This window comes from Miniopterus schreibersii, assembly GCF_964146895.1.
Source record: "Miniopterus schreibersii genome assembly, chromosome: 7".
In the NCBI taxonomy this organism is placed as follows: Eukaryota; Metazoa; Chordata; class Mammalia; order Chiroptera; family Miniopteridae; genus Miniopterus; species Miniopterus schreibersii.
The window spans coordinates 41,324,928-41,351,307 of NC_138108.1; the positions used below are offsets into that span (position 1 = coordinate 41,324,928).

Sequence of the window (26,380 nt, forward strand, 5' to 3'; positions counted from 1 at the left end):
AGAGTTCGCGTATTGTAGATAAGTGGCAAGGACGTAACTCGCTACTGCTCTCTCTATGCTCTGCTGCCCCCATGCTCTCCGGCTGCCTGGGGATCGCCCTTCCTCCTCTGAAACACCTGGCGTGTGTAGGCATCAAGGGCCACATGCACTCACCTGCTGCAATAATGCAAAAGGAAAGCCACGTGAGGGATAGGATCTGAAACTGAACCCCGTCCAAGAAAACACAGGGCAAGTTTTATTTCTCCCCAGGGCAGCTGGATACAGCTGCAGAAACATGTCATTTCCTTTTCCCAGCACGGAAGCAAATGTGAAGTAGGGAACTTTTCTGATTAGTTCAAGAAAAAACAGACTAAGTTACAGAAATATTTCCCTGCATCAGGACTGTCTTTTAGAGGGAGGAGAGGGATGTGCAGTGTTTTGATTTTTATACCATTCCCAAATGTTGTGCTGAACAAAACTGATAAATAAGTATTTCTTGCTCAGAATAAAGGTTGCAAATGAAACAACTAGTCAAAACCAACACCTTCGGTTTTAACGTCAAAAGGAGAGAAGAGTTTTCGTGTGCTCTGAGAACAGCTCATCAGGATGAGGCGAAGGGACAGGCCTGGGCTCAGTGTGGCCTCGCTCCGGTGGGGCCCCCGCAGGATGCCCGGGAGGCCAGCTAGAGGAAGGCGCTGCTCCGAGGTGGTTTGGACCGGGCGGGACGGGCTGAGAGTTAGTGACCTCCAGCCACCGTTTCTGTACCTTGTTAACATATCAGTGTATGTGCTGTAGGGTGAGTTCCAAGCATTTCTGTCTCTCTCTAGGAACAGGAAAACACCCGCCTTGTGACTGCCCCATCCCTTTACAAATTCACACATTCCACCTGATTTCAGGAGAGAAGAGCTCCCACTCATGTGCACTCGTAACAGGATTCCTTCGAAGAATGTTGGGAGTCAAATCTAACCAAGATGTGATAGACATAGTAACACATAACAAAGGGGTTTACTGTCAAAACGTTTATTGTAAAATGGAGTCTTAAAACAAAGGAAAGCAAAGTTCACAACAAAATGAAAATTATGACACCAGCTTGGATTCCTGAATACATCGTGGACTTTGTGCCAGAATGTTAAATTCCAGCGATGAAGTCAATCACTGAGTAGTCTTACCACACGAGTAAAATTTAATCTTTCATACAAACATTACACAAGATTTTGGCGTAGGACTTGCTCAGAATAACATTGCGATAGAATAATTGAGAAGAAATGTTAAAAAAACAATAAAGTGATAATGCCATCTAGTCAAAGCTCACACCCAAAGAATATAAATATTTTCTATTATTTAGTACAAAAATTTTAAAACAGTGTAAAAGCAATATGTGCAGTGTATCTGACATTAAAAGATCTATTATTCTGCACACGATGTAAAATAATTAATGTAGGTGCTTGAAATTCTACTTTGAAGTAAATAATCACACGCCAGAAAGCTCCTCAAAGGCAATAGAGTGCAAAGAAGTTGGAATCAGAGGAAACGTGGCCAGTCCTCCAGATTTCCTGGTAGACACTCATTTTTCATCACAGAAATGCTGTATCTAGAGCTGTCAGGCTATGCTACAGTCCAAAGATCAGCACAGAGTCTTCTCTCTGGCAATGCTTAAAATCTAAGCAGGAAACCAGTCTTACTCGAAAGCAGCAAAAGGTACCCGATTATAGAAAAATGTATGCTCTGTTATATGCGTGGTTTAAAATGACCTTCCACGAAATTCTTAGCACTCCAATGAAAACTCTGAAGATAAAGTTATCTACATCATAGTGCTAACAGAAGTCATGCTGGAGCTCTTCCAAACCTTCCCCCACCCCCAATTCCTTGACTTTAATGGGAATCATGTTGGAGGTCTTCAGCTGGTGTTAAGTCTAACTAATGAGCTGCATGTTAAAAATCACTGGCTAAAACCTGGCCTTCAACAGTTCCACAACATCAAAACAAGAGTGCCTCATGCCTGTAACCTCTTGCCATTGGTTACTTATGTAAAATATTACATTGTGATTTTGCTAAAAAAAACAAACAAAAAAAAGACGATTGTCAGGAAAAGGGCCCTTTTAAATGAACCTGGCTACTTTGCAGAAGTGTAGCTCCTCCGCGATGCTCTTCTTTTTCAGTTATTGTGGCATCAGTGTAACAGGAGAGTAAATTGAGCTGTTTCATAAAGTTTCCACCGGCATTCTTATGGGGAAGGAAACCATTTCTACAAGGGGATTTAAGATAAATGCCACAAACACAAAATTCAGATTGTGTAGTTATAATTCTGACAATGCACCTTTTGACTTGGGTGAAAAAAAATGGACAAGGAACTCTAAAACTGCCAGGTTTAGCAAGTTTCTCAGTGGAGGAAGGGACAAGGGGTATTTTGGATGGAATTCTCTATTGGGTGCAACTGTCTCTAGCATTTGGGATGTTACCATTTTTGGCATTAGGCACTAAATACACTCCCCAGTCACCATGACAAGCAAAAATAGGCCCCAGCACTCCTACACATCATCAGGTGACAGCACTTCCTTGGCTGAGAACCACTAGTCCAATGTCATCAAATTCTACACGATCAACTTTATGAGTAAAGGTAAAAAAGATGAAAGAATAGTATATTTTCAGTTATATGGCTCTGACAATTATTACTATAATTTAGAGTTTCAATTCTCATTCTGAATCTTCAAATTTCTTTCTTTCTCTTCTCTTATAAATGTACATTTTGTAAGTCAAATAATTGGAAATAAATTCAACACCAGGAATTTGTCATTTCAAAAACTGATCTGAAAAGTGAATTAGAAGCTGCACAATTAATATCAGCATTAGGTTGATTTTCTGCATAAGGTTAATAACCATTTCTCTTTAAAATCAATAAAACAAATAATAGAGTCTGAAGTCTAATCTTCACAGAGTGAGGCCACTTTAAAATTCTATTTATGTGATTCAGGTTCCAGGGATGTTCAAGCCCTAGAAAGATGCTGCTTTGGAACAGAGAGTAAGACAGCCAGTGCTGCATGGTGACTGCCTGCAGCCTAATTCTCGGTGAGGACAGTTCCAAGTTTATCACGGAGGTTATCAATCCGCTGTGTCCTACATCCTCGCAGTTTCTTGATAGCAGAGTGCTAAGTATGACCATCTCTGGAATACTGGTGGGAAATGGCAGCAATTGAAAGATCAAAGAAATATTGCCCAATTAATGGTAAATCGGGGTCTGGGTACAGAGTCCTATTACCTTCTCTTTTGGCCCTCCTTGGCTGTTTTTATTAATGTAGCAAAACTATGTGTAATCATAATAGATTTATATGTAAAGGGAAAAACCCCCGGCAGTTTCGTTAAGTTCATCTGTTCTAAATTATTGCTGATTATTCCTTAATGAGGGGCAAGGTTTGCATTCTTTCATAAAGTGCAGAGATCCCAAAGTTAGCCCACAGATTCCCTTATCAGGGAGGCCTTTCCTGACCACACATTAAAAAACCTCGACACTCCCCATGGGTCTTCTCCTCCTGCTTTCCTGTCACAGCATGCACTTATCAAATGTTCTCATTCCAGATGATACATTAGTTTCGGTGATTGTTGATCTCTGCTCTCTCACACGTAAGCTCTACAAGTGCAAAGATTTTAGTCTGGCTGTTCCCTAGAATAGTACCTGGCACAGAGAAGGGGCTCAACGAATGTCTGTGGAACGAATGACTTTATCTTTGCCTGGTAAAATGTCCAAGAGGCTTTGAAACGACCCTCTCTGGCTCTCCCCTTCAGGTTGCTGAGCCACAGTGTCCCGGGGCGTGCTGGGAAGTGAAGAGCTGAAACCGCCCCTCTGCTCCACTCCAAGGCTTTCGGCTTGAGTGGCTTGGCTTGAGTGAGGGAGCTGACAGGGTGCTTACGTAAGTGTGTGCCTATTTGTCACCAGCGTTAGATTGTGCTGTGGTGTGTGGGTATCTGTATCTGTGTATGACTGGGTATGTGGGGAGCCCATTTTCTAGGTGAAAGGCTTACCTACTCTTTCTCTATTTACTTAGTCTGTGAGTGGTAGCTTCAAAGAGCAACGTAATTCATCTATAGCTCACATTCGTTCCTGAAAGCAATAAACTTTTAATTTCATCTCATACTAAACAAATATCACTTGAAGTTGATAGTTTAGTTTTCCAGAAGGTTACTGAAAGCACTTATTTTTCAGTGTCTTTTCACTGGAATAATTACAGCAGCTAACATGAATTTACCATGGGCCTGGTACTTAAGTGCTTTACATCTATTATCTAATAATAATAATAATAATAATAATAATAATAATAATAATCCTCACAACAATTCTTTGAAGTGTATACTATTATCATTTCCATGTTAGAGATGAGCAAACAGACACACAGAGGTTAAATAATTTGCCCAAGATTGTACAGCAAGTAGACCCAGGGCTTTGAATCATGATCTGACTTCAGATCCCTTTTCTTCATCATTCTACTTATATAGGCTGTTCTACATCTCACACCCAGAACATTTTATTTGTTATTTTTCTCCAAATAAAGCCTTAATGGGGATTAGAAGCATGCCATGCTTCAGATTCCAAGAGGATTTTTATGATCAAGTGTACTTGGAAATAGTATTAGATAATATCTATGATCGTATCCTTTCTTAAATCTTCCATAAAAAGAATTACCAGAAGTACTTTGATTTAATAGTCAAATGAATGGCCCTGCTCTCTAATTTAGACAGAAAAAAAAAGTTTTTGTTCTTTTGCCTTTTTTTATATAACTGCAAATGCTCTTTAGTTTTTTCTAAACAGTGTTTTATAGTTTAAATGAGCTTTTACAAATAGGTGATAACATTCGGAGAGTATCTCTCTGGCTACCCAGGTGTTTAGAGCAGCACTTACACCTACTTCTCTTGAACACCAGCATTGCTTGGTCAGGGTTCAAAAAAGACAACCCTGGAAGGCTGGCTATATTTAATATAAAAAGAACCCTTCAGCTTGCACTTTTGCCTAAGTAGTGAAAACTTATCTTCGCCATTCCTTTTATAATATTTCGTACTTTAAAAATCTATACATATATTTAGAATCCAAGATTATCAAGCCCCCCTGGAAAACAAACGCATACATGCCCTTAGAGGAAGCGCAGGGCAGGCCTGTATCAACACTCACACTGCCTGGGACACAATGTCCCTCCAAGACCGTATCGTTCTCTGTATAAAGGAAACGGAAAGCCTTAGATGACAGTGTGTTGTTGTTAAGCAGCTTCCAGGGCTAGCACTGGTTTGAAAGCCTGTGACATCTGCTGCTGTTTTCAAATTAGAGTATTTCTCCTTCAGATGTACAATGGAGAACATCTCTCATGTCTCACTTTGAATGGTTGTACGGTTAAGTATTGAAAGTTTTAGGCATTTAGGTATCTCTGAAGAAGTATTTGTTATAACCTTCTTTCATCTCAATTTTTTTATTGTTGGATTTTGTAGTCACAATCGGTTATTTCTGGCAGCACAGTGTATTGCCACAAGAAAAAAAAAGAGTAGTATGTCACAAGAAAATCAAGTGTCAACGAAGATTAGGAGTTAAGAGTGCTTGTTCAAAATGTACGTTTTCTTAAGCAATTGACTAAACGAAATCAAATCAAATCAAATCAAATACAAGCTATTAAGTATTCATTAAAGAAAAAGCCAGAATGTCATTAGTCAAAAACACTATATTGCATATGGAATCACAAATTTCTATAATCAGGCACCACATTTGCTGACTCATATACTTTTTTGGCTTGATCCCCCCCCCCCATTTTTCTGTAAGCAAAACCAAAAGTAAAATCAATAAAGAAATGACTGCCATATAAATGCAATTGGCCTACAAATACAGTGCTGGGTTTTCTGCCTCCTTCCTGGTTTTTGTACAGACTGAGATAACAAGTTTATTTTGTCTTTCCAAACATTTTCAACTTTATTGCTCTGCTTTCTGCTTTCATTCACTATTATTACCCATGTCATTATCCTCATCATCACCGTCATCATCATCATCGTCACCTTCTGACAAGTCAAAATCACTGAACCCCAGGGCCATGTTGACCTTCTTCCCCTTTCTCTTAGAGGTGGTTTTGGAAGAATTCTGCTTGGCTTGCATGTTTATCTGCATCCCAGAATGCAGCACAGCTCCTGCTTTGTTCATTGAGAAGATATCCCCAAAGCCCATCAGCATCATGGCCTGCAGGCTTTGGTTCATGCCATGGCCCTCCCCGTTACTTGTTGCTGTGATCTGACATGACATCTCTGCACTGTTTGACTCCTCTGTCTTAGATTCAAAGTAAGACTCCTCAGACATTCTTGCAGCAAGAGGCAAGAGAAGCTATCACAAGGGAAGAAAGGACAGAAGTAAAAAGAGAAATTAGGACCAATTTAAACAAAGGAAACAGATACCACAAAATTAGCGGGCACTGCACAGAAGGTAAATGATTAGGGAAATAAATGAATGCAGGGAATTACATGAGAATTTATTTATTGGCACGTTTGGCACCAGGGTATTTGCTGTAATTTATAAAGGACAGAATAAATCACAACCAAAAGTTTGCAAAGCATTGTCTCAAGCTGCATTCCAAATGGGAAGGAAGCGGCAACTTTTAAGCCCTCATTTTGCTTAAAACAAAATAATTTTTAGGATGTCTCTTAATTTTTCCCAATTTCACTTTCACAGAGAAACATTAGTTAACTATTTTATTAAAAAAGAAGTTAAGTAGAGCTGAAATCTCAAGTAAAAATCCAGAAACCTTGTACCAAAGAAGAAAAGCTTAGAGGAAGCGTGAAAACAGCTCAGCAGTCAATATAGCTCTAGAAAAATGTGGGTCATTAATTACTTTTTTAGCTAGATTAGTATCTGATTCTAAACTAAAAATGAGGCTAGAATTCACTTGTTTCGATTTATACTGAGATATAATAATAGTTATTTGATTTATGAAATAATTTATTTGTGAACAAATTCTAGATTCTGTCTCTAATATTTATGTTATAAACAAGTACATAAACACGTGAAAATTGGGAGGAAAGGAAATTAGTTAATTTAGATTGTTACTTTTTTCTCTATTCTCTACTATATAAGTTTTCTCCTTTTAGCATAATTTTATTTCTAGAAATTCTCCTTCTCACAGTACATATGACACTTATTTTTCTATCTAATGTAATTATTTTGAATGGCCAGCCTATTTCCATAAATGTTGGTCAGATTCATTTTGGGAATTAAACTATTTGACTCTGAAAAGTGTTACTGCCTCTTTTTTTTTTTTGAGAAATATGCAAATTAAGGTTTATATTTTGGGTGTTGTTTAAATATGGGTAAATTTATGACAAACAATGTACAAATATATAACTTTGGAGTGACCTTTACATTCTGGGTGTAAAGAAACTTTTTGGGGGGGCCAATTTCCTAATTTTCAAATTAAAGTTGGGCTCAATTTTTTAAAATATCCTACTCTACTAAGAAAAGACTTCTGAAGTTGTTGATTCAATAAGAACTTCAGCTAATTCAGCTAAAAAGAACCAGTTATATAGGAGGAAAAAATTGCTTTAGATCCTTTAACGATCCTTTAACACTGGAAACAGGATATTGTTTTCCTTGTCAAAGTTCAATTGTTAGATGCTCTCGAGAAACTCTTTGCTGATTATTTATTTTATTATTATCATGGGTCCTTCCTCAAATTATGTTATGATCTCAATAGATGTCTCTCAAATAGGCTTTTACTCTAAAAAAATAAAATAAAATAAAAAAGTATTTACATCAAGCTACAATAATGATTAAAAAATAAACGTTCATATTTATGTATAGAGAATTCATCTTCCCAAATATCTTTAACTAATGTTTTAATTTCAGGGAAGAAAACAGTTTATCCAATAATACAATTTTAAATGACATATGTCAATGTTAAACTTCTATAGTTAAGATGAGGCTACCTATAGGAAACTTAAACCCCCAGTCACTTCCTTTTCAAAAGGTTTATTTTATCTTTCTCTCAGAAACCTCTTTTAAAGTCATCTAGAAACTGATGTGAGGATTAAAGAAAATACCTATTTATAAAATACCTGAGCACAAACTTTCTTTCCTTCAGGGAAACCAGCTCTACGCAGAAGAGACATTAAAAGCAGGTATGTAAAGAAAGAAAACTTAGCGCTCTCGAGTAAGAAAAGGGAGGAAACCCTGGCTGCGCTGTGCTTCATGCAGGCCATTGTTAGACGGTGGCCCTCGGAGCGGTCCTTTGCAGCAAGTTGCCTGCAGTTAGAGTGCAGCACACAGCCTACTGAGCACGCAGTGTCTCATCCTTCACTACGCCACGACGCTGCTGACAGCAGCAAGGATGTGTGCAAGGCAGCCCACAAGTTCTCAGCAAAACTAATGCCAACAAACCAAAGAAAGGTTCTAAAGCACTCTATAGGTGGTTTCAAGTTTGTCCTTACAATGCTACATTTAGAGTCAAGCCATGCAATGCTCTGTAGCTTAAGATTTCAATGCACTTAAAAACCCTCTCAAGAAGCCACACGCCCTCCTCAGCTCCGGGAAGGCAGCGCTCCTTCCAGGCCCAGAGCGCTGCCTCTCAGCTGCCTGCCGGGGTCAGTTCAGCCCGACGGAAGCGCCCCTCGGCTGCTTTCTCGGGAGCCCAGTTAAATCACTGAACTTATCAGATGTGGCACCTTTTTAATATTCATGATAGTCTCATGTCCAGCAATTCAGGTCTTACTTTGGGATTCCCTGAATAACCGAAGTCATTTCTGAAAAAGTTAAATCTGCTAATAAACATTTGCCTTCATTGTATTTTCCCTTTTTTGGGAATCGGGTTGCTTCTCCACGTAAACGGGAAAAGGAGGCAAACTATTTTATTCTCTAGACACTGGAAAATACTTCGCAACTGGGCACTGGCTGCTTAATGGAGATTAAGAGTTTTAAAAATAGGAAAGCTTTTTGGAAGATCACAAAGTGAAGGGCCTTTAAGTATTATTTTTTTTTGGTATACTTGCCATAGCAACTATGGAGAATAAATTTAAAATATATAACAAATGCACTTTTAATCCTACCCTTGCTTGTGATTTTAAAGTGGACAAATATGACCCATTAAAAACCCTCGAAAAGCCAATGATAAATTTATACTTCATTTCCAAAATGATAATTTAAAATAGAAAAGAATGCTGAAATTTGATTAGACTTTAATATATCATGTCAACACATTAGCTCAAGGTAAGTATATAAATAGCAAAATCCTTAAAAAGAACTTTTATCATCCTCGAATTATAAGACTTGGAATAAACTGAGATATTTCCTGGGTGTAATAAATATTGGAAGCTTGTCCCAAGAGAAGTCTTTTTTCCAGTCTTTTACTGCCCGGGATAGTAACGCTAAATTGAGTAAGGAACATTAATGCTTTTCGTTTATATGTCATTAAATTAGCTCTCTTTTAGAAGAAAAACTTGGTTAAGTTCCGACACATCAAAGACTTTCTTAGACCACTAACTGCCTTGGTGTTACACGTATTCATGGACGGACTTTAATGAGTTAAAAGCATTAAGGCACACGCTCTGGGATCTAGCAGATGGGGTGAAAATACAATGGATTTTATTTTTGTAATTCTAATATATGAACACACTGACGGAATAACAGTTCTTAGGGAAAGAGCCAGACATAGGATAAGCTTTTCTTCTAAATGTCTGGCATTTTGCTAGCTGGAATGAGACATGAGCTCTCCTTGAGCGTAAGTGTGGCCCTTGAACACACAGGCGTTAGGCGGGAGGAGAGGAGGTGGCAGGGGGGGCGGCAGGGGGGGTAGCCATGCGCATGCTCAGCCGTGCCTCCGGGGAGGGGAGCCCGGGGGAGCACTCACCGGGGTGTTGGACTGCTCGGTGAGTTTCTGCTCCCACATCTTCAGCCGCCTTTCCCGTTCTTTGAGCTCCTGCTCTTTAAAGCTGAGGTCGCGCTCCAGCTTCTTCAGCCTCTCCAGGGTTGCTTCAATCTCGCACCTGCACGGGGACACCTGGTTTAAGCCTCGGCCCCCTCGGGACGTGCCAAATGCTGCGTGCGCGCATCAGAACCTCAACCCAGGCAAACGGCTAAAGCTCGGGCTTTTAGACCAAACAGCACCCTATCGGAGAGTAACAAAGCTGTCGCCGCCTTCACAATCAACGGGTAGTTTCCAGTCTGGAAAAATAAGCTCCGCTACTCGAACAAAGCACTGAAGAGCCCCTGGGGTGCAGGCAAAGCTGTGGAGCTGGTGTTCTGGTTTAGCCAGCTAATAAATGCTTACGTTCATCTAGCTCTTTACAATTTACAAAGCACAATATATATTAGCTCATCTTATCTCACAACAGTCCCAAGAAACAGGTGCTAATCTCATAGAGAGAGAGGCGAGAAAACCATAGTCAAGTTAGGTGGTCGATGTCCCACCGCTAGTAAGTTCACGTCGCCTGTCCATTGGCCCAGGGACTCCGGTCATCAGCTGGTTAAGCTGACTGTAAGGGGTGGTGGTTGTCTTACACCAGGGATTCCCAGCCTGCACGATCCTAATAATTACCTGTACAGCTTGTCAAAAAAACAAACTAAACCACACAACAAAACTCATATTCCTAAGACCCTTCCTTAGAGCTCATGACTCAGTAGGGTTGGGTGGGGCCCAGGAATTTCCATTATTTAATAAAGATGCAGAAACTTTTTACCATCAGCAAATGTAGGAAATCCCAGGTGATATGTACTCCAAGGTTCTGTTTAATAATTTTACAAGAAAGTTCCCTCCTCAGTCTCTAGAGGCTGACCAACCTCACCACTTGGAACAATATGACCCGTTATAGAGACCTGTCCTTTACAGAAATTGAAACTGGTAAGACGGCCCAGTGCAATTTTTGTTCTCCTTTAGGGCTGTCATGTTTAAGTCTAAATTTATGCTTTGAGAGCTGGATGTTCTTTCCCTTGAGTTTCTGAAGAGACTGTGAGAAAAGCAACAGTAATGATAAAAAGGAGAGAAAAAGAGAGGGAGACAGAGATGGCATGAAGGAGACAGAAGCCAGGGGAAGAAGGGCTGCAGAAGGCACAGAGAGAAGGGAGAGGCCAGAAAGAGGTGACTGTGCATCAGCTGCCTCCAGGTGCCACTAAGACAAGCCTGCATGGCGGACTCGGAAATTCTGGCTGAGACCTTGTCTGTGCAAAGTAGGACCCCCAGATTTAAACTAATGAATATACGTAACCAAAATATGCCTTTTTTTATTTCCAGGGAAATTCAGAATAAATGGACAGCTTATTTCAATGCCCTTGGAGATGATAACTAAGTGAATGAAAACAAAACGCTTCTGGGTAATCACGGGCAAGTCCCAACTCAGGAAACAGCTATTGAGATGGGTCTAGATTTGGGTCTGACACTTTACTTCCCTGGTGCCATTTGAAAATTATAAAACAATAAAGTTACACTATAATCCCTAAAGAAAGGAACGAAATCAGCTATCTTCCAGAATTATGACGGTATCATAAAATTCAAACTTTCCCCCGATATTTCAGACATAAATGTTATACCCATTCATAAATAATTTTGTTTTTATTTTTCAAATGAAGGATTGAGGGGGAGAAATCAATGTGGAAAACCTTAGGTTCAGTTTTCATAACAAAGAAAGAAAGAGCCATCTTCAGTCAATGAGAGGGAAAGAGGGGTGACACTTGGGGGCGAGATGGCAGTGGCTTCTGCCAAGCCAGTCCCAACTCTCCTGCCAGGGAGATGGAGCTCACTGATGTTCATTTTGCTCAGGGCAAATGACCAAATATATTTGATTTCACTTGTCATTTAAAGCCAAGGATTCCTCTCAAGTTCTAGCTCTGGGAGCCCACTGTGATTTTGCGCCCTTCTGGAACACAGATCCACGGTTAGGTAAGCTGAAAGCTGTGACACAGAAAAACAAAAACTGAGTGAGTAAATATTTTCTTCCTCAGTCAGTTTCCTCAGGCCTAGTTTCCAAAGGCTGCTCTTCTAGGCGCCCCGGGATCTGACACAGTGTTCGAGGGTCTGTGCCATAAAAGGGTAGCAAACCCCAGGGCAACAAAGACAGCTGCTCCCCTTGCTGTTCCCTGTTTTTGTTGATGCATTTATATAAGTTCCCTGTTGTAAAAAACACAGTTTAAATGTTTTAATTGATGAAAATTACAGCTTTACTCTAAACAAAATCTAACCAAGGTTGACTTCCACTACTATCAATTTTCTATATGCTAAAAACAGGTGATGAACTATAATTACCTTCTTTTCTTAGACAGAAACTTACTTTGAAATAAAAGGTCAATTAGTAAAAAACAGCTTTATTATATATGTATATATTACATGATAAGTATATCATATGTATGTTATATTTAGTCTTATGTATTAAATGATTTGTGCTAGTATTCAAATTGCAAAGATTAAATATTTTTGATCTCTGTTGTTTGTTTTTAAGAAGCCTCGCCACAGTGAGAGTATTTTGTTCACCGAGAAAGACCACAACGCACAGCGCTTTGCCTAGAGGCAGATGCGAGTGCTCCTCACGGCGCCACACAGCTCACAGCGCGCAGGTTACCGCAGGCCGCAGGCGACCCCGCGGGTAATGAAAACTGAACGAGGTGACACTTATTGCTAGCAAGTCAGTGGGAGGAGAACAGGCTGAAGATGTGATGACAAGGAAATGTCTGACACCAGGTTTCTTTGCTATCATGTATTAGGTCAAAGGAAAGAACATAGTTTAGGTGGTTTTTAATAACCTGGTTTCAAAAAGAATTTCCGGAGTCATCATTTAATTTTCTAAAACTAGATGTCCCACCTGGTCTTAGTACAGAGGAAGCTCAACCAGAAAACGAGCCTTTGCCAGAAACACCAGAGCAGGACTGGAATCCGACTTCACTGTGACTTTAATTTACAACACATGCTCTGGACAATAGTCACAGGGTTTCAGACACGAAACAACATTGGGGGAAAGAGACGAGTGGTCTGAATGTGTCGTCTTTTGAAATATCCAGATGATCTGATTAAACACTTAATTCTTTTCAGCACTTGGTATGCTGAGTGAGATAGTTGTTTTACCTTAATCATAACCGAAAACAGCCAGGCCTTGTAATATTTCTCTTCACTAAAAAGGAATCTGGTCAAGTGAACACGGCATGCTACTAAGCGGACGGCGTGACGCTGGCACTCGCCCAGGGACAGCACCACACAGCGTGTGAGCTCCTGCAGGCCTGGGGTCCGACCCCTGGGTTCCTCTACTGGCTCTGTCTCATACATGATCTTGGGCAGCTTACCCAGGCCTCGGTTTTTGCATCTGTGATGTTAGGGTTGCTATGTGGATTAAAAAAGATAATCCGAATAAAGTAGAAGTATCCAGTGAGAATGTAATACGTGACAGCTGTGCTTATATTGTTATTCTAATTAATATTATTATTCCTCCCCATGTTTTTAACCCATGCCCAAGTTCAGATGAAACAGCTCTGCTGTGTCTCAAACAGTGGTTCATTGGTCCAGGTAAGGAGCTACACTCTCTCAGCTCTCAGGATAAACTCGTTCCTGAAAGACAGCCAATGAGGCAGCCCCCTTGGCAACTATTCACCTTTTACTAAAATACATAATGTTTTACCAATTTCATTCCCCTCATCTTTTCATCTTGAAGCATTTAAAACATTAAATTTCTTATTCAACTAATGCAGGTTTATTGTAGAAAAAAATAAAGATATACAAATAGAAAACATTCTTCCGCAATCTCATTACCTAATGATAACACAGAACTTTTGATACTTTTCTCTATGTACACACTCATATACACATAAATATGTTTATTTTACAAAATTCTAAACATACTAGACTGTAACCTCTAATTTAAAATAATTTATCAGATCTCTATTATCATGAATTGCTCCATACTATTCTGTGAATGGAGATACAATAATTTTAAAAAACAATAAAAACAACTCTCCTTTTATTGCACTTTATGCCATTTCCAGTTTTATTAATCTAACAATAGAAATGTCCTACATTCTTGCATAAATCTTCTCATTCACTTTTAAAGGAATACCTTCTTTAGAAAGGTAGTATTTTTCTCACCAGCAATGTATAAAAAAATTTGTAACACTGGATATTTTCATAATATAAATTTTTTCCAATCTTATAAATGAATTATGTTCCCTTATATTTACTTGATTGCTAAGTGAGGTTGAATGTATTTCACGTGTTTCTTGGCCATTGGGTTTCTCCTTTTGTGAAATGCCTTTTCATGTCCTGTAGTGTGATAGTTTAATTAAAATGCTCTTTTAAACAGTAACTCTGTCTATCGCAGTGGTTTTCAAAGTGTAGTCTGGGGACCCATGAGAGGTTTTCAAAGCATTTGAGAGGTTTGATTGGTTTTTTAACATTAAGACATGATTTGCTTTTGCTACTCTCATTCTCTCACAAGTGTGCAGACTCTTCCAGAGGCTGAATGCAAAGCAGGATTTTTTCTAATTTTGTTGATATACTTTAAAAGACTATCTCAAAGGTATTAATAGTAGCATTAAAACCCTACAAATCCTTTGGGTAACAGATCAAACAGCATTTCCTCAGGGAATCCTTTAATTATATCCTCAGACTAGATCGGACTTCATGGTTATATGCTCTCAGATGTCCAGTACTTCGCTGACACAATACTTCTCAAAATAGTAATGAAATAATTATTTGTATACTTATACTTAGTAGTTTAACACTGGGCATGCCATGTGTGTTGGGACTGTTCAGCTCATCACCAAACCGTAATATCTGGAAGGGCACCTCACCCCAGCAGAAGTTCAATGAATATCTGAATGAACGCATGTAAGAACATATTTGTAGTGGCAAACAAATTAACTTGCTTATTGATATTCTCTTGTGTGATACCATAGTGTCTTTTTATATTATTAGCACCATGGCATTCCCTTCCCCAAATATTTATTGAACAACTGCTATGGTCAAGGCACATTCTAGATGCTGTAGATACAGTGATGAACAGAAGAGAAGATCTGACCTTGTTACATTTTAGCCAATGAGACACACATTAAACAAACTGTAGAATTCCTTATTAATTCCAATACCTGTAATGGGCTACGAAGGAGATGCTCTCTGAGCACATAAAGTAGAACCTCATCTAGTCTGGGCCAGGAAACACTTCCTAAAAGACATTATTTCAGCTGCTCTCTGGCATCAGGGGTGGTGTTTTAAACAAAGATGAGTTTTATTTATTTTTATTTTTTTAAGTTAAATTTTTAATGAAGGATAACATACGCACAGAAAAGCATACATATCCAGAGAGTACAACTCAATAAATTTTCACAAAGTGAACACACCTGCCTAACCAGCACCCAGATGACAACATAGAATATCATCAGCTCTCAGAAGTCCGCTAATGTCTCTGCCACTTCCCATACCCTAAAGGTAATGACATTCTGACTTTTCACATCACACCATGACTGCAATTTTTAGTGGCTTTGCAACAGTTCATGGAGAGATCACATTTTCTGTAACCATTCCCCATTTTTCTAGTGTTGGACCTTAAAGATGCTTTTTATTTTTAACCATGGAACCCTTTGGGCATATATCTTTGTCCACATCTCTACTTCCTTAGAATAGATTCCCAGAGATGGAATTTCTTGGACAAGTGGTATGAAAATTTTAAAGGCTCTTGCTTTTAATTGCTTTCCAGGGAGGCTGTATCAGTTTACAACCCTGCCAGCAATGGTGAGAGTGCCTGCCTCACTGTCCACAGACTCTGAGGAAGATCAGTGCTTTTTAAACCAGTTTGATAGGTAAAATAATATTATCTACTTGATATATTTGATGTTCTAAACAGGGATGCGTTTTAAAGAGAACAAATTACATTTTGCAAGGCCTCTGAGTGAGGAAGGAACTATGCACCTGCTGAGGGACTGAAAAGCCAGAAACGAAGAACAGACTGATACTCCTAAGATGAGGCTCTGAGGCCAGAGTAAAGCAAATCTCATGAGTCTTATTAAGTATTTTGGCCTCTGTCCTTAGAGTAATGGGCACCCCTTATATGGATTTAAATGGGGAGTGATCTGTTTAGATTTGTGCTGAACTCTCATTGTAAGAAACAAATATTACTTACATGTTTTGCTTTGTTAATTATTTCAGCCCAGAACAAAGTCCCTCATACTTAGACTAGAACAGACAGTATTACTTTCGTATCCTTAAATAAAATTTCACTGAACTCACTGGCCTTTGACGGAGATTTCAAAAGAATAAATATCAATAAAGTTACTGTAAAACACCAACCAAACAGCCCAAAGACGGATCTAATAACAGGAGAAAACAGCTCCGTCGTTTTCAAAGCGCACGCAGTACCTATTGGGCACCGGCAGGTGGCGCACGGCGTCTCCTTACCGCCCCGGTTCTCGGGAGCAGAGAGGCGGTTACTTAAATCTCTGCTGAGTCAGGGAGGAATGTCAGCTCCCAAACATGCTATTTATATTCGTGCATCATGTGACCTGGCTCAAATGTCTCATCCCAGGCTTACTTCTTCCACTCACACAATACCATTTTCTCATTACTAAACTTGTTTTACACTTGACACAGTTTAATGGGATTTATAACATCTAAAGTTTTCTTTCAAAAAGTGTTTTTATAGTCTCCCTACCTCTTCCATCAACATACAGTGCTCTCTGCAAGTTTCCAAGCAGACAGTATTTTTATTTCTCACTGGACAGCCGCCAAAGCTTCCTAACAGAGAGTGTACACAGAGAAATGTCTGGTAACTGTCTTTTGTCTCAGAAGATATGATTTCAAAGTTCTTTCCAAATACTCAGACAATATAATAAGGCAACAAGCTTAGAGGAACCCTCTCTTTTGCTTACATATGAAATGAAAGACTTATTAGATCTCCAGAAATTTTTAATGTAATGACAAAACAAAAAAATCCCAATTTCTAAGCTATCCTTAGGAACCAGGACTGTCCTCTAGTTTTCTGGGTCTCGCCTTCACTAAGTTAGTCACGGTCCTGTAGAGCCAGGGGAGGTGCCTGCTGGACGAGGCCTACCTACCTCCACTCTGCCTTGTTGTGCAGGAATGAGTTACACTGGTCGGGAAGGTTACTGTCATTCGACATGGACTCCAGAATTGAAATGATCTGCTTGAACGACGGCCGTTTCTGAAGAAGAGAAAGTAGATAATCACTTGTTAGAAATTAAGCTAGATCTTCAAGAGAAAATCTACAAGCAGAGTAATGAGCTCAACTCGCCAGAGCAAAATAAAATACAATGGAATGTTCTGATTTAGTTACTTTACAACTGCTAGACTACTCAGGTTTAGGAAACTGTATTCTTTATTTTCAATCAATTACTCAGAAGGATAGACTCATGTCATTTTCCTACTGTGTGGCCTAAGGCTGGAATAATTACAGTATTTCTCCAGGTAAAGAAAGTACTAATTCTCTCTTTGGGATATAATTAAGGACTCCTAAGAGGCAAAGGTTAAGTCCTTTAAAACTCTATGTATGTGATAAAGCAAGCATGTACAAATGAATGGTAGAATCTAGGTGATAGGTATACCAGTATTCACTGTAAAATTCTTTCAACTTTTCCAGATGTTTGAAAATTTTTATAATAAAATATTGGGGAGAAAAATCTACTTATCAATCTATCAGAACTAACAAAATTTCCTAAACCAGTTGCTCAGAAAAATTCCCCAGTTTTCAAGCCATCATAACTTCACTGTTCTCAGGGCCTGTTCCACACTGTAACTAACGGTGGTGCCGGGAACGGCGAAGACGCTGTTTACGGGAAGGAAAAAGCAGCGGCCGGGCACATTTCTTAGCAGGGGCCACGCTAGTCTCTCTTCTTAGACTCGAGCCGAGACTGAGAGAGGGTGACAGCCAAGATGGAGAAAGATAATAAGATGATGATGTAGTCTCTCTTCATCACGCCTCAGAATTATACCATTTCCGAATAAACTACAGTTGCAGCAATTAAAACATGCATTTTCATTTAGGAGCACAAAACCAAGAAGGAACGATGCTGAGGTGCTTGCTCTCAGGGCTTGAGTGCTTCCTACATTAAGAAAGGAAATTTTTCCATTTCTCAGGAATATAAACGAAGTTCTTTTTAAAAAAAATTACTTTAAGTGTGTATGTGTGTGTTTAAGAAGACGCCAAAGTAGGAAAATGTCACTGATACACTACACCGAGCCTCTAATAAGCAAAAGGAAATTGCTTTAAGTTGGAAATTTGAAAAATATTGTTTGTCTTCTTTTGACTTTATTCTCATTTTAATTTCTACCACTATGTGTCAGGTTGCAAAAGAAAAATATTTTAATTATTTGCACAGGAACAAATTATATAATAAATATAGGATTTTCATTTTGCATTAAAAAGCAGCAGAAAGAACTAATGACATTTTACAGAATAGTATTTTTCTACATAATCATTCTTGAAATAAGGTAAAATTCTTTTGTAATTGGATGACAAGTCTCCCTAGAAAAAAAAAATCTTAATTTTACCATTAGAATATGCTCTCAGATAGAAATGATCAAAGTGAACATTTAACAAAGCAACAATAATGCTGAATTTTGTGGTAACAGTATTTTGTGAGTACTCAGACTGCAGAAGACAAGATTTGGTCTAAGGTCTTATATGTAAGTTCCTTTGAAGGAACTTAGTTTCCTTTTGGGTTTCATGTAGGCTTCGCTTACTTAAAAATCACGGCGAGGGCCCTTTGTTAAGCATCTGCACACAGTATTTCTTTAGCTACCTCTGTTTTATAGATAAGGAAACTCAGTCTCAGGAAAGTATAAACTGCCCAGTATCACACGGGAAGCAAATCACAGAACCAGGGACCCAGCACTTAAACCCTTCAAAGTGTTTCATCACATGAGGGTAAAATAGTCCTTCCTTTCAAATTCAGGGCCTTAACTTTTATTTTGTTTCTTATTTAGAAATGTCACTTGAGAACGTGAACCAATCCCTACCTTTGCTTCCTTTTCGTCTGCAATACAATATTTTGAGCCCCTGGGGTAAGCCACTGGAATGACCTGATGCTGACCTAATACCAGCTGCTCTTGTATATACATTTCATCATTGTCATTGCAAAAGGACACATTTTTATAGCTCACTATTTTAATCTATGTATTAATACCCTAAAGTCTAAGAACCAAAAGAAAATATTCTAACCAACCATTATCTTTGCGCAGGTCTGGCACCATCTTCCAGTTGAAATGCTATATACTTCCAGCCAGAGAACGAAAACGTGCCTCTCAGGAAATAAACCCGGGTTGGCTACTTTAGTCAACCACACATTGGGCACCTACATACTCAATTTATGTAAGGTGCTAGAGGGAAACACCTGTCAAAAGTAGCTCTATGCCCTTACAGGTCCTGCAATTGATGCAGGAAGAAAAGATATTTAAAAAAATACAACAGTACAAGGTAAGGCACTAGTCCAGGTTGTGGTTTAGGAAAAGAAACACTAATTATGGGCTGGAGTAAACAGAATAACCAGGGAAGCTTGGTGAAGTGATCAGGGGAGAAAAGAAAAGAAGGGAGAGCATATCTGCAAAATGAAGGTGTGGGAGATGTGTCTGCAGGAGCTCAGCGATGAGAGCTGGGAATGGGGGCTGTGGCTGGGCGTATAATTGGATCAAGTACAGGGGCCATTTATTAGTTTTATCAGCATAAAATGTCACAAGTTTAGGAAATAAAAGTCAATCAAACTTTTTTTATATTTCACATGGGTAGAACACAAGATTCCTTTGGTCCTAAGGAAGCTCAGCTTAGCACATGTTAAAGACATGCCAACTTCACAGCACCAACATGGCCTAATGTCCTATGTGTTAGGTGTTGACACTATCATTTCATTAATGCACCATAAATGTACATTCTCAGAATTTCAATTAAAGTAGCACAGAGTTTCTGATTAAGAAATTTAAAACCTGCTTTGCATACTGAAACATAATTACAACGATAGAGATCTAGTTGCACTAATCTAATTCAATGCAAATAATTTCAGGTGAAATTTCTATTTAAATGTCAGAGAGGAAAATACTGACAAAAGTACTGTATATGCCATAAAGGACATATAACTGGTAGGAATAGTTTGAAAAGGGTAGTGTGATACCATTTTAACAGTATAAAATAAATGTTCTAGAGCAAGCTTGCAAATGGCCGCTTACAGTTTCTACTGGATCAGTCACAAAGTACAGGCGTTTCTCTGAATGCTTAAAAATCCCCATATTCTGCAAAATCACACTCTAAAAGAACAGGGCCAAAACAGAGATAGGGCTGGCCATTCAAAACTATGCAAGTTCATCACAGAACACTAATAAAACAATAGCTATCCTAAAGAAAAATACTAACACAGTTATGTATTTTAAATTCTTTAATAAAAACAATACTAAGTAAATATAGGACTCTACTTTCTAAAAGGGTAAAGGCAGTTTGATGAACAGGAGTAAAAGCAAAGATTGAGGCTGTTGGTTATGAGAGGAAAGGCAAATGCTCAAGGCTTGGGAGAAGGGGCCCCGCTGCACTGCTGGCTACACTATTGTACTCAATGGCCAGCTGTTCTCACCTGGTGGTGCGGAACAATGTGCTGGGAAACTTTACATATGATTCATTGGGAATTTTGAGTCACACTAACACAATTCCCAAACTTGCCAACTGTTTATGAGTCATTCCTACTAGATAAACATGTAGAACAGACTATATGTTATCATTCTTCTTGAGGGCCAGACTGGAAGTGGGTTTAAATTAAGGAAGAAATTCCATTCTTAAGTTTTTATTTTTTAGATTTCTATTTAAAAAGTCAGGATGCAATAGATCTATTTCCATGAAAAGCTGGTCAAATTGAAACTATAAAGTTTTAGTTCCTTTCTTGAATATAATTACCTCTTGTGTAAAGTTTAATCTGTGAGAATCTTTATTTTTAACTTATTATGGAAAATTCCAAACATACACAATGCTACAGAGAATAATATAATGAACCTCCACACACCCATCACTCAGAGCTTCAAAAATTATGGCTAATCTTACTTCACTTATACCATCACCCATTTCCCTTCACTTTATTTTGAAGCAAATCCAAGACTAGCCTATCACTTTATCTATAAATATTTCCGTATGTATGTGAGAGTCTCTTAAAATGATCTTTGTAGGGAAAGGAAATGGGCCATTCATGCTCAAATGTGATAACCACATGAAAGCCAAAGTTTTGGAATTTCTCCAACTCTATTGTGATAGCCTAAAAAACATCACTGAAACTGCAGGGGAAGCATGCATCAAGATTCTCTCCAAGTGCTACTTCTGGTCTTTGGTTAGAAAGGCTACAGAGTGTAGTGGTTAAGAGCAGGGACTCATGTCAGACAACCTGGGTTCATGTCCAGCCCCACCACTTATTAGCAGTGTGGCCACGAGCTCAATATTTAACCTCCATGTGCCCTAACTCTTCATCTATCAAATGAGGGTAATGACAGTACCTGTTTCATGGAGCTGTTGTGAGGAACACATGAGTTAATACACATGAGGTATTTGGAACAATGCCTGGCATATAATAAGCACTGTGCGCTGGCCATCTTTAAAACATGAAGGTGCAATAGTTATCATTAAAGATGAAAAAGAAAGGAACAAATTTCTCTTTATTGAGTCAAGAATGTCAGAGTGCTGTAAGAAAGAGCCAATTTCATTGAGTTTCCAAGGATCAAGATAAACAGATTCCAACAAAAAGCCTTCGCAGTCAATCTGGGGAACAGGAATGGCAGTCCAGCTTTGCTTTGTAACAGATTTTATTATCTCACTTTAAAAATTCAAAGCCAAACAAACAAGTGAAATTTTGGAATTCTGAACAACAGCAGCAGCAACAAAAAAATATACACATACCTTGGCATCAGCTTCCCAACACTGATGCAACAGTTCAGCAAAACTTCTGGGGCAACTGCTTGGAATGGTTAATCTCTACCAAAGAGAAAGTAAAAACAAAACAAAATAAAACATAAGGATTTACTCATTAAGGAAAGCAAATACTAATTGAAGGGCCATAAAAGAATTAAAGAGCATGAACAAGGTATTAAGTTTAAATCTTCCATTGATCAACAGACGACAGGTGAGAGTTTATGTTTAGATTCATAATATCTAATCTCTGAAGACACCTATACTTTTCCTCTAAAGAGGAATCACACTGGATGGAGAATGGGGTTCAGTACAACAAATGCCTTAAATATAGAATCAAGTCTAAGAGAAACTATGGTAGGAGAAAGGCAAGTCTGAACTTAACTACAAAATCTAAAACCACTAATCTATCCCTGCACTTTTATAGGCAACTGTAAACTATGCAAACAGGCCAGGCAACTCGGAAACCAGTTCAGTGTTGGCAGCAGTTGGACAACTGTGAAAACATCTTTACTACAGACAACCAGAGAGATCATTGTAATGAAGTGCGCATTCTGTCATTGGTGAGCAGGGCATGCTGAATGCCTGATTCATTGTGGCTTCGTTTTAGTCAGACTCATAAACTGTAAGGACCTGGTACAACGAAGATTATAATGTGAGGATCAGTCCTGCTCTAACAGTCAACAGTAGTGGTTTTCACAGAGCATGCAAAGCTCCTGAGGCTGTTTAGAAATCTATGGAGGCATTTTTGTTGCTTTGAAAACTGGTGGGTTGCACCTGGAGCAGACCAAGAATGCTAGCCGTCCTTCAATGCACAGTGAAGTCCTACATGAGTAAGGGCTCACTTACATGCCATCCAACTTCAAATGCCCCACGTGCATTCACGTAAGTAAAACAAGCAAACAATGATGTTTACCATTTTCTGAGCCTAGAATCTAACTGACTTACAAATAAACACAAAGTATTGTTTGAACAGTTTTAAATGCACTGGACTTTCTAAGAAGACAACTACCAAATTAAAAAAATCAAAGGCCGATTGAGTTTCATATTATTCATAACCTAACTAAAATTTTGGGAAAATGTCAACAACAGTGTTGCTCACACATGGGACTGGAGTCATTAACCCAACTCTATCTGCATTTGTAGCTGTTGAGGTCTATTTACCTATAGGTGCCAGCACCCAAAACTGCTCCATGATCCCTTGTGGTCATGCCTGAGCATTTATACATTGCAACTGCATACAGAGTTCATGAATTTCTTCTTTATATTACAGCTAGAGCATTATATTGACTTAAAATATAATGTGTGTAGGTAGGTTGTATCACCTCTGAATTTCATTCCAGGGAAGTAGAGGGGGGTTGTTAACACAGCTGTTGTAAAAAGAGCACTGGAGGAGCTAGAATTGAGAACTGCTGTACTGAGAAGTCCTAAGAACATCTATTCTATAGTATTATTTGCCAAAAAAAGCTTTGCAAATAAGAAACTTAAAACTGAACTGAGTTGGATTTGTGGGAGGCTATGTATAAAACCAGAAAAATAGTTGCCTTGGGAAGAAAACAGACAATCTATACTTAGAATTACAGATAACCTTAAAATCAAAATAAAACAAAATTTAAAAATAAAGTAAAATAAACCTCTCCAAGTTAGAGACTATGCTAAACATTTTTTAACTTCCAGCCTAGTGATTTCGTAGAACAGTGTACAATGTACTAAACTGTATTATTATTTTACTGTAATGTGAACTAGAACCTTTTGATGAAGGTCAAAAAAGAAAAATCAGGTGTTTACTTAAAAAAACCCAAAATGGTTGAGGTAGCAACTAATAAAAGAGTAATTGCAATTATGTAACTGAATGTACCTCATGTGTAATGAAAAATGGTTTTTCATAATGGATAACATCTGCAATATAACTTTATCTCAACATGTTTCTAAGAACTGAAATGTGAACAGGATGAATATACACACTGATCATTTCTATCATCTTTTCTGACTGACAAACTTTTTAGGTACCATATCTGGGACACATAATTATTTTAAATGATCTAACATGGTCAAATAGCAGTTAATTAAATCTAGCCTCAGACTCTATGTACGGCATTATTTGGATGCACTAAAAAGCACTTTAAAATATCCAAAATACTTAAGTGCTGATGACATAACTGTGGGCATTCCTAATGCATTAAAACACTCTGACATAATCAGATATTAGCACCAGGTGTGTGATACTACTTAAAGCTTAAATATTGGTTCTTGCTTCATATACACCAGACTTCAAGCTGAAAAAGCCAGCAACCCAGAAACATAGGCACAGACAACCCCCAGACCCTCTGAAAACAATGAAAATATTAGAGAGGACATTTTTTAAAGGTCACATTCTATTCTGCATCGTTTTCTATGTAAGATGCAAAAATTATTTTTAAGTCAAGTTTATTATCTTTTTATAAAGTACAGTCAACAACAATTAAGTTTTTTGAGGAGTTCTATGTTAATCAAGAATACAAAACACATTTTATATGAGAATCTAAGTATTTATAAAGACAAAAATTATGCTGCCAGACCATTCTGAATGACCACTGAGTTTTATGTTAATTATAAAGGCAAATATACATATCTGTTACATGTTAAAAATTTATTAGTAATGTCATCTTAATTTCATGCCTTCTATAAGGGTTCATTGTTTGCTTTGTAAAGTTTAACAGTGCTTTATGGATCTAGTTTTAATAGGATTTAATATTAGGAAAAATCATTGTTTAAAGGTCTTATTTCATTATTTAGGGTTTAGAACCAAAGGCCTTCCGATATAATTTTTAGAAAGTACTGATCTTCCTATAGATGCAAAAAGCAATCCTAAACGGCGAAACCAAATGAGGTCTACAGTCTCGTTAAGAGTAATGTAGCAATGTCAATTTCCAGGTTTTGATATTATCCTACACTCACATGTCATCAGTGGGGAAAGGCAGGGGAACAGAACACAGAATTCTTTGCATTTTTCAACTTCTTGTGAGTCTATCATTTCTTTAGAATAAAATGTTAACAAGAAAAGATAACCCCAATATTTGGATATAAGTACATTCTAGGGTGACTAGTTCACATTTTATATGTTTCCCTGAAAGTTTAAACATACTATTCTTTGTTTAAATGAGGCCTGTTTAAAAAAAAAAAAAAATACAGCTTTGTCTCTTCAAGTCAATAACCCAAGACACCTTCCTGAATGACAATGGAAACTACTTTTATACTTAATGTCTGTATTTTTGACAAATAAATATTGTGCAGAATAAGAATAGACAGATAAGTAAATATCATTTTAATACCCAGTTTTCCTCAAGTTCATTAGGAAATTGAGAAAAACTTATTTCACCATGTGGGATATTTTCAACTTACTAGTATAAGTAGTAACTACAGTATGGGAGGTAAGTGAGCAGTCTCATCAGGTATTAGCTGATCATAAGCTCACACCATGGATAAACAGTGCACTCTAAGGGATCCCTGGGGAGAAGGCCTCCTTGTACAGGAAGTTCTGAAGGTTACTTATGGATGGTTCCCAACCCTCAAGTCAACTATCCAAAAGCACCCTCTAAGTTCATTTTTCTCTTCAGCTTTAAAATTCCTTGATGGACATTCCAATGTTTTGAAAGTGCTTTAGATTTATACCTCTTCTGCCATCCTTTAGATGAAATATGACTTAAAGTATTAATTATTCTGTCTTACACATATTTGGAGGGTCCAGTTAGCTTTTAAAAAAGTTTATCTTGAAACATGGTAGAGGGGAAAAATGACATTGACTGCTCTGCTCCAAAGTCAACAGAAGGTCGATCACTTTCTTCACTCTCATTTGTAAACCCAGAACCAAATACCTAATCATCTCACTGGCAAAAGAAAAGAACAGAAACAAGGGGGTTCTCATATCATGAAAATATCGGTTATCCTGTATGTGAGGCCTGATTTAACAGCACACCGGGAATTATTCTCACATTTAATTAAAACAGAGCAGCTCCCGTGAAACAATGGGCAGGACACATTCTTGAATATAACTCCTTTTCATGTTTCTTAAATTGGCAGCTCTCTCCTATCAAGTTCAGCTATCACGAACATTTCATCCACTCTCAAAGGCACACAAGGACAAATTAATAACTCTGGATTATGGGATCTAAAATATGGGAACTTGGTTTCCCTTAGTCAAGAGCAGCTGTTTGATTAATCTAGTTTGTTCCTGCACTCACATGGGGAGCAGATCTATCTAAGTCTTTTAAAGCATTAAAAAGGGACTCTCTCTCTCTATATTCATCGTTTGCAAATTATTTTATCCTCAGGTTACACTCTTACCCTTTGTGGAGGGCACAGACAAGGCCTGGGGATGAAGACATTTTGTGAAATGAAGTTGTTTTGCATTGCAAACACAACCGCGCGCTTCCATGGCGTGCTCTAAGTTCTCCTAACCGTGATATTGGATGCTTCATCCTTATGCTGAAAATTTCCATGGCTGTGCGTTTCAGTCACAATTTTAAACCTTTCAAAATGTAGTTGCTCTCTTTGATATGAATGT

At 38.2% G+C, this 26,380-nt stretch overlaps 1 protein-coding gene across 4 annotated transcripts in view; it reads right to left on the reverse strand.

Annotated features, from left to right (window-relative positions):
• MAP3K20 (mitogen-activated protein kinase kinase kinase 20) overlaps nt 1-26,380 on the reverse strand; it is a 137,093-nt gene that overhangs the window by 32,435 nt on the left and 78,278 nt on the right. For 2 of the 4 annotated variants that reach the window (XM_081142903.1, XM_081142904.1), the window contains exons 9-12: nt 21,829-21,903; nt 17,006-17,112; nt 9,834-9,969; nt 993-6,322 (exon numbers count right to left, since the gene is read on the reverse strand). In XM_081142903.1, the coding sequence (XP_080999029.1) occupies nt 5,942-6,322; nt 9,834-9,969; nt 17,006-17,112; nt 21,829-21,903 (699 nt within the window). In that variant the 3' untranslated portion in view covers nt 993-5,941. Of the gene's footprint in view, nt 1-992; nt 6,323-9,833; nt 9,970-17,005; nt 17,113-21,828; nt 21,904-26,380 lie in introns of those variants that run through there. The other 2 variants (XM_081142901.1, XM_081142902.1) reach the window with 1 other exon arrangement.